The following is an 8,300-nucleotide window of genomic DNA, read 5'->3' on the forward strand; positions in this document are numbered from 1 at the left end:
GGTTCTTTTATAATGAAAAGATCAAAATATTGTTTGATTTAAATGTGTTTAAATTGTCTTTATTTGTAAAGCCTGGAGAAGACAGCTGACTTGCTTATTTAAATAATTCATGAATTTATTGTGCCCGCTATATCTGGTCCTTATGTTTGTGTTTATATTGGTGTCTTTTAAGCCTTTAAAGGCTGGACATACTGATGTATGCAAAACTCTAAATTCATTCATTCATTACACTACAGCCTTGGACTTTCTTCTTTTTCTGTTTAATTAAAAACTCTTTTTTATCAGAGTAACTGTTCTACCATTTACCTCATCTTTTAGATATCATGATCCTCAAGGAAATAAAATAGAATCTGTCAAAATCACAATAGGTAAATAAAAAAATAAAGACAAATATCAGCCCAAAAAAACTCAGTGGTTCATCTCGAGCTTGTATGTCAAAATCTCCACCTTTTACGTATGTGGTTCCCAGTCTAAGATGTTTGCACTTTGAGGAGCTGCAACCTTTTTCTTTCTAATGGCAAGAAGCATTAAAATAATACTTGAATATATTTTAAGAAGCCAACCCCAACCTGTAGTCCTCATAATGTCTGGAACAGAACATGCTTCATGCATTCAAATAACAGGACTCTGCTGTTAGTAAAATATAGTAACATCAGATGTAAAAATGAAAACAATTAAGAATGTTGAGTTTCACATTGTTTTAGTTCTCTGCTTTATTGTAAATCAAACTAACTCATATGAGCTTCATAGTAAATCTGCTTGTCTCCATGTAGTTTGATGTACCTGTGTTACTTTTGTTCATGGCACTTCGCGGCACGTATTCAATTGTTGCTGTGTGCTTTATTTGCCCCTTTCCTTTGCTCCAGAAGAACATGAAAATGAAGCACACAGACACAGAGCCAAAGAACGACAGGAACCCGATGGTTGCTGCAATTAGAAGGGTTTTCACATCGAATGGGAGAGTCTCATTTCTGTCCCCTCCTGGAGGAGAGGACGGAAAAGTCAGCCAACTTTTAAGACGAAAGCGTTTTTTGGAGGGTGATGGCAAGGCTTGGACATGAAGACTGACACGCAGGCTTTCATTCCCTGCTGCGTTGGATGCCACGCACATATACATTCCGCTATCATGTGGCTGAGCGTAGCGGACCTCCAGGGAGCCATTGGAGAGGGCCCGTATCCTGCCAACAGGAGAAACCTGCCTTAGCTGTGGATTAAGCCAGATGACAGATGGTTGGGGATCACCTTGTGCACTGCAGTAAAACGCCACAGAGTGTCCTTGATCTACTTTCACATCTTGGGACCTTCGGTCCACAATTCGAGCCTGCCGGCAGGTAAGCAGACTTTGTAGCTCCTCTTCAGAAAACTCCAGAAGACTCCAGCCCTGCAGCTTGGTGGAGGTCATACAGGTCGGCGGCCGCCTGCCAAAGTCCACAGAAAGCCTCCTTTGAGCCACCCAAAGCAGGCGGCAGTCACAAGCAAGGGGGTTGTCATCAAGTCCCAGGCTTTTTAAGGTGTCCACTGAATGAAAGGATCCCACTTCAAGTGTGGTGAGAAGATTTCTTGAAACATTCAGCAATCTTAAGAATCCCAAACCTTTAAATGCTCCTATTTCGATGTTTACCAGTGAGCCGCCGACCAAATGAAACTCTTGAAGCCTTAGCAAGTCACCAAGAAGGTTTCCATGGATGTAGGTAATAGGGTTAAAAGAAAGGTCAATGGACACGAGGTATACAAGGTGATGCAAAGCAGTGTAAGGTACCTCATTGAGGTTGCAGTGTTTGATGGTTAAGGATGTAAGGTTAAGGCCGAAGAGACTGTTGCCTGACAGAGTCTCCAGCCTGGTGAAATGAGTAATGACGAGCTCTTTAAGGTGCAGCAGAGAATGGAAAGAGTAGTTTGGTAGCGTTTTGAGGCCCAGCTGGTGAACATGAAGGCTTTTCAAAACACTCAGGTGAGTGAGCGCCTCTGTTGGCACAGCAGTGAGGTTACAGCCATCAAGATCCAGCATCTGTAGTCTACTTAGTCCAGCCAAGGCTTGATTCGAGATAAAAACAATGTCATTATCGTCTGCTAGGAAAACCTCCAGAGATGCTAAGTCTCTGAAAGTAAAGTCTAAGAACACAAGAATCTTATTGCTACTTATATCCAGTAACTGTAAGTTCGTCAAACCAGCGAACACTCCCACTGAAATAATCGTGAGGTGATTGTATGAAAGATTCAGCGTCAACAGATTTTGCAGACCGAAGAAGGCTTCCACTTCAATCAATGTCAAAAGATTGTCACTTAGATCAAGGTGTAAAAGCTGAGTTAGTGTGTGAAACTGCTGATTCACCAAAGTCCTGATGGCGTTTTGGGTTAAGTTGAGCAGCTCGGCATCTTGGGGGAGACCATTGGGTATGACACCGAGCTGAGCACCAGAGCAGTTCGCCTCCAGAACAGCAGCGTTGCAGCGACAGGGAGGTGGACACAGCCAGAGCGTTTCAGACGGTAATGCCACCCCCGCAGCCAGCAGGTACACAGCTCTCCAGTACAAACATAGGTGGGCTGCAGTCCCCTTAAACATCTGGAGATCTGCCTGTGGGTGAGAAGCAAAGGAACATAAAATCTGTAACACAGTGAAGTCTGTTCTAAACATGTCAGTATAAGAATGGGTCGTATATATATTTTTTGAAATATTCAAGAGCAGCTAAATATGAAGCATTTCATTTTGGCTAAAAGGGGTTAGCTGTATTATACTGCATGTAAATCCTTCAATCTTTAAAGTAAAAGTAAAATTAATTCTATTAAATAAGAATATTTAAGTTTAAAAAAAAGGTAGCAACCTGCACTTTTTTATACTATATTAAGAATATACTTTAATGTGAAAATATTTACTCTGATATCCATTTCTTTTAACATTATGAAGATTATAAATGATTCAGATGTCTTTAATAGGCTATGAAACTTTGAAAAAGCAATTGTCATCTTATAGATTTAATCTATTTCTCTTTTTGTCACATTGTTTTTTTTGTATGAGAGGGATGGCAAAAAACAAAACTACAGAAAGTTCCTGGGGAGGATATACTTTTCCACATCGGTTCAGGTCAGGTCACATAACTTTCAATTGCTAAATAAAATCACTATTTTAAAACTACCTTTTGAATGAACTTGAGTTAACTTTGTCTGATTTTGTTTGCTTTAAGATTTAAGAGTCAAAAAAGCAAGAAGAGGGAAACATTTTACTGCACTGATTTATAAAGACTGCTTTAATACAGTAGATGTCATGAAGGTTCGCCTCCTTGCAAACAAACAGTGAAGAAATTTAAAAAGCACACAAGCGGTTGTGGGTAATCTTTGTATGAATGTGCTAACTATAACATATTTATGTAAACATTTTTATGTTTTCTATTTATTTCATTTATAATTCATTCATTTTTTAACCACTTTGGTCCATGCTTGCTTTTTTTAATGTTCTTTATAAATGAAGTTGCCTTAGCTTGCTATAGGAAGATGCTACTTTTATTTTAAAAAGCAAATTTCATGAATTTCAAGAATTTAATGCTGAAAATTTGTCTTTTTTCTGTTCTTAAACTATAGGTATCGCCTTTTTTATATATATTCCTTAGATGTGTGGAAAATGTCTGCTCTGTTTTTAAATATTCATTAAAGAGAAGAGATAAGTTATGATGCATTTCACTTTAAGTCCAGGAAACAACATAAGAAAACCTGTGGTCATCTCTAACAATATGCAACAAATACTCTTGCAACTATTTGAGTCGGATGATGAAAACCTGAAGTCAAAGCACATTTAAAAAAAATGTAGCTCCAACTGATGGTGCGGATGTAACCTTAGCAACAAGGATTGAGGCTCTTGGATGCAGTAGTCAAAAGGGAGGTTTTATTTTAGCTTGACAGCTCTTGCAGGATTTGTAAGAAGGCAAAAACACTACAAACAAAGAGTAGGCTGTACAGCCAATGTGCTCTTACTGTATGTGTGCTGATAGAGTGATACAGAAAATAAGCTGTATTCACATCAGGCTTCACAATGAGGGTTTGTTTTATCTCTTTAGCCAACATTTCATCTCTTTGTATCTTTGAGCACTATTTTTATTTCCGACAAAGACGCTACATTTTACAGCTTGAGTTTTTGCTCTGATCTCTAAGGATGTTGATAAATTAATTAGCAGGGTAATCAAATGCAGATGAATTCATTGCAAAAAGCTTTGTTAATGTAAAAGGTTTCGATTGAAACAGCCCCAGATGTCACTGTTCTTTTATAACACTCAATTATCAGCTAACATATCAGTATTAGTTTAAGCTGCAAAGACTGAAATTCCTTATTCTGTTGAATCAGCACACTGAGTGTATTAAAGAAAGACAGACAAAACACTTTCTTTCCACCTGATCCCACGTGCAGAAACTGTTTTATGGTCAGAATGAAAAACGGAGCCTAAGAGGTTTAGTTCCATTACTTAGGACTTCACATAGGTACCACAAAGTGCTCTGGAGGGCTGTACCATACGCAGTGAAATAAGAGTATGATGTTTCTCATCATATACAGTAATTAGACTCTTATCATATACAATTCCAAAGAAAATGAAAGATATTTGTTAAAAGCAGTACTTAGTTAGAGCTCCATTTGATTTAATTTTATAATTTAGCCCTTGAAGCATTTTCTCCTAAAGGCCCTATTGTATGTTTTATAAAATTCTCCACACTTTGTAACTCTGTCATGAATTATACCATTTTGAGACTAACATCTTTTCATCCTTAGAAACCTCCCTGTAAACTATGGCTTTAGAATGCAGATATCCAGATGTCAAGGATATCTCACAAGGGCAGTTACCCTTTATTTAATCATTTAAACTAACATAACATTGACAAGTGCATAAAAATCTGAAGGTGCTTCATGCTACAAAATGTCAGTTTTAGGTTTTATGCTAAATTGTTTCTCTAGCTTCTTATTCTTTTAGTCTTTCTTTGGATTTTCTTTTAACTGTACTTAATAAATACATATAGAAGTTTGTGATTTTTGAATCACAATAATGCATGTACCCTCCTTATTAAAAACTAGCGTTATGTCACCAGTGCAGCTGGTCCCACGTGCAGAAACTGTTTTATGGTCAGAATGAAAAACGGAGCCTTATATTATTTGAACAAGTTGTTCAAATAATATAATTATTAATTAATTAAAACTTAATATATTCTGATATTGACTTTTCTTATGAAAAAATGCAGTAAATGTTAATTATTTATATATATCCAAAATATGTTCTAATAAAAGAACATAAATAAGGGAATAAAACTCTCTAAACTTGTGTTTCTGATTTCTAAACAAATTTAAACCTTTAAAAAAAGCAACAAACAAAATTACTCTAAGTAAAGGTAACAGCACAACCATTTTCTAACAATAAAGAAAATACATAAAAATATAAAGTGTACAGTTTTTACCTAACTAAAAGAAAATCATGCAATATCCACTTTTTGCAAATTGAAATCCTTAAAGTAGCTAATATTTCTGCAATAAAAGCTACACTGATATCCACAAAATCTGAGTAAAAGAGTCTCAAAGATAAATTTCACTCAGCTCAGACATAATCCTCCAGAAACAAAATTATGTTTATATTTTAGTGACACAAAGTTCATGGCTTTATTATTCCTAGAACTATGATCACATAACAGCTGTAATATTAGAAAAGCTTATTATAAAAGGTCATGATTTTTTTTTTCTCAAACCTTTGAATCTTCCTAATCTCTTTTTGTTTACATATGGTTAGAAAAGCTGCCAGCAGGGGGCAGAACACAAGCGAATTTGAATGTGAGTTTAGATCAACAGCTGAGATGATCTGTCACTGGGAAAAACGCCCAGTATCTATCACACAGGGACAACCAGTGAGTTCTCCCTCTTGCCTGTGAATGTGATAATGCTGTGTTAGCATGAAAACAACAATCTCTATAAACTCTAAATATAACTGTCTCATATAGAGCAAGCTGGCTGCAGGTATATGGAGGTACGGCTCATTGGAAAATGTGAGCCTTGCTGTTAAAATCTCTTTAAACTGACAATAAATGGAGAAAGAAATGACACCTACAGGTGTGATCAGTGTTGGCATCTCTGCTTATCACTTGCCAACACTATGAAGTGTGCAACACGTCAGATGAAGAGAAAGGAAGAGGAGGATGGTTTATTTTTTTCAGCTCTTGCTTTCATCTCCTCTTTCTTGCATCTCAAATAATATACTGTTTCTTTTACCTCTCTTCTAGATATCTCTGTTTATACATTAACTTTTAAAGTGATATGCCACTTCTTTCACTGCATCTAAATAAGGACCTTCTCATTCTGAGAAGATTCTTTCTAGGAAGCTGAAACAATCTTGATGCAGATTATTGTTTACATAAAGAATGTGATGAGGATGGCAGCAGCTCTGCATAGCTCAGAACCCATAACTCAATGTGAAAACAGCGATCAGGTGCAAAATATTTTCGTTTTATTGATGATGCCGCATCTAAGTCAAGCTCAAACACTTTGCCCCCTAAAACTAACATAACTAAAACACTTTTTGATTGAATAACAAAGAATCTGAAATGTCAACTCACCTTTTTTCAAAATGAAGTGCTCATGTTTCAAATGCAAATATCTGGTGTTGCTGTTGCCAACGGTGAAAATGAGCAGAGATGATTCAGACCCTCCATTCAAGTAACAAGCAGTTTGAGCAAGCAAAAAAGCAAGCGGCAACAGGAAAGCTTCACCCTCCTCCTCATCCTCCTCCCATTTTAAGAACGCAAACTCCAGAGGAAGTGTGATGCTGCAGCTCCGTTCTCTCTGCAACTCAGCCGTCCTCATGGCAACAACAACAACTCGGCTGTGGATGTGGAGAGCGTGCAGGGGGATTATATGCAGTAGCTGCTGGACTCCCTCCAATGCTCAGTGCTTGGATGACAGGATTCAGGTCTGCCCAGTTTTAGGATTTAGGAGCAACACCTTATGGGAAGGAATTTGAGCAACAGACACTTTCAGGAATCTTTTTTTTTAGCCCTTTGCTCTGTCTCGACCATTTCAAAAATGGAATTGTTTTTGTAAACCCCTTTATTTAGTCTGGGAAACATTGGTTGTAATGCTATTATAATACACATCGAAGAGGATAAAGGTTTTTGAAATGTATGCTGAGGACTTCTTATTCTTTAGGAAACAGAACATCAGAGGGTGTTCCACAAACTGGTCTTGGAATATGTTGGCATTTTGTTGTTCATATGCATAAACCTGGCTACAGCAGATGAAGAGTCTTAGTTATATTACCTTTATGGCAAACAATTATTCTCTATATTAGAAACAAATGGGAATACTTAATCCCTTTCCTTTTAGAAAAAGTTTTTTTTCTTCTGCACCATTCGCCTTATTAATATTCGATTGATTTTGATTTTTGTGTTTTTAATCACAACAATATTCTAAACAATGAAACATAAGTTTTTCAATTGCATGAAGAAATAGCCAGATTATGAAAATACAAAAGCAAGGGAAGCTCTAATGGATTAATGATTTGAGGTCAGCAGTCAGGAGGCAATTAAATAATATGAAAAAGGGAATATAATCAAAATAATATGACCTTCACCATCATCTATATGCTCTGAGACGTTAGGGAATAAACCTAGAGGGGACACTGATGAAATAACAGAAAAAAGGGCTCTACTGAATGTTACCTCTCTTTAATAATGGTCACAGCGGTTGCATGTTATCTAATAAAGGTGTTAAGTAGATCCACCTGCCGTTTCGCTCAGCAGCAGCATCCTGAGGTGTGTTGACGCAAAGCCTATCAGTGATTTCTGCGCAATGAACGCTGAGTCAGAAATTTACCATCTGTTGTCTTACCTCAGGGATCCTGCTCTCATCAGCAAATCTCTTTCCAAACCCGGATTCAGGAAGAGGGAAAGATCAGAGGGTAACTCCTGCAGCCATGTGAGCCAAATCAAAGTTCAGCATTGCGTAACATCATCATACCAACGGTTTTATTATATCTGCTTCCTGTTCTTCCTGTTCCCTGGGTGCTTGTTGTGGCTGGGTTTTTTGTGGTGTTTATTATGTGGAAGACAGTGAAATGTTAAGCAGAACTTATAAAGGGAGAAGTGTTTGAGAGCAAGGTAAGCTGGAAACAAAACAAAAAAAATGTCTTTTAACTCTGAGTCTTCTTTTGTCTTCACCCTCCGGCTTTACAGGCTACCTTTTCTTGTTTGCTAGGCTTTCCTTGTTGCGAAAAAATACTAGGAAGTGAATGTGTTTGGATTTTATACATCGAAATAGTCTCATATTGTGTGTCCTATAACAT

The 8,300-nt window shown here is 37.2% G+C and overlaps 1 protein-coding gene across 2 annotated transcripts; it reads right to left on the bottom strand.

Moving 5' to 3' along the window:
* Positions 1–596: 596 nt before the first annotated feature.
* On the bottom strand, positions 597–7,909 carry LOC107088365 (leucine-rich repeat and immunoglobulin-like domain-containing nogo receptor-interacting protein 1). 2 transcript variants are annotated; one of them, XM_015380491.1, is made up of 2 exons: positions 7,847–7,909; positions 597–2,575 (listed from the first exon to the last, which is right to left on the bottom strand). In XM_015380491.1, exon 2 carries the CDS (start codon positions 2,561–2,563, stop codon positions 734–736), a length of 1,830 nt encoding a protein of 609 aa, XP_015235977.1. In that variant the 5' UTR covers positions 2,564–2,575; positions 7,847–7,909; the 3' UTR covers positions 597–733. The 2 variants fall into 2 exon arrangements, with proteins under 2 accessions (XP_015235977.1, XP_015235976.1); XM_015380490.1 differs by lacking the exon at positions 7,847–7,909 and adding an exon at positions 6,577–6,740.
* Between the last annotated feature and the right edge of the window lie 391 nt (positions 7,910–8,300).

This window comes from Cyprinodon variegatus, unplaced genomic scaffold (genome assembly GCF_000732505.1).
Source record: "Cyprinodon variegatus isolate N-32 unplaced genomic scaffold, C_variegatus-1.0 Scaffold216, whole genome shotgun sequence".
NCBI classification, from domain to species: Eukaryota; Metazoa; Chordata; class Actinopteri; order Cyprinodontiformes; family Cyprinodontidae; genus Cyprinodon; species Cyprinodon variegatus.

Bases quoted from the DNA above. Each gene is read 5' to 3' on its own strand.
- LOC107088365 (XM_015380491.1), bottom strand. From the start codon at position 2,563: ATGTTTAAGGGGACTGCAGCCCACCTATGTTTGTACTGGAGAGCTGTG.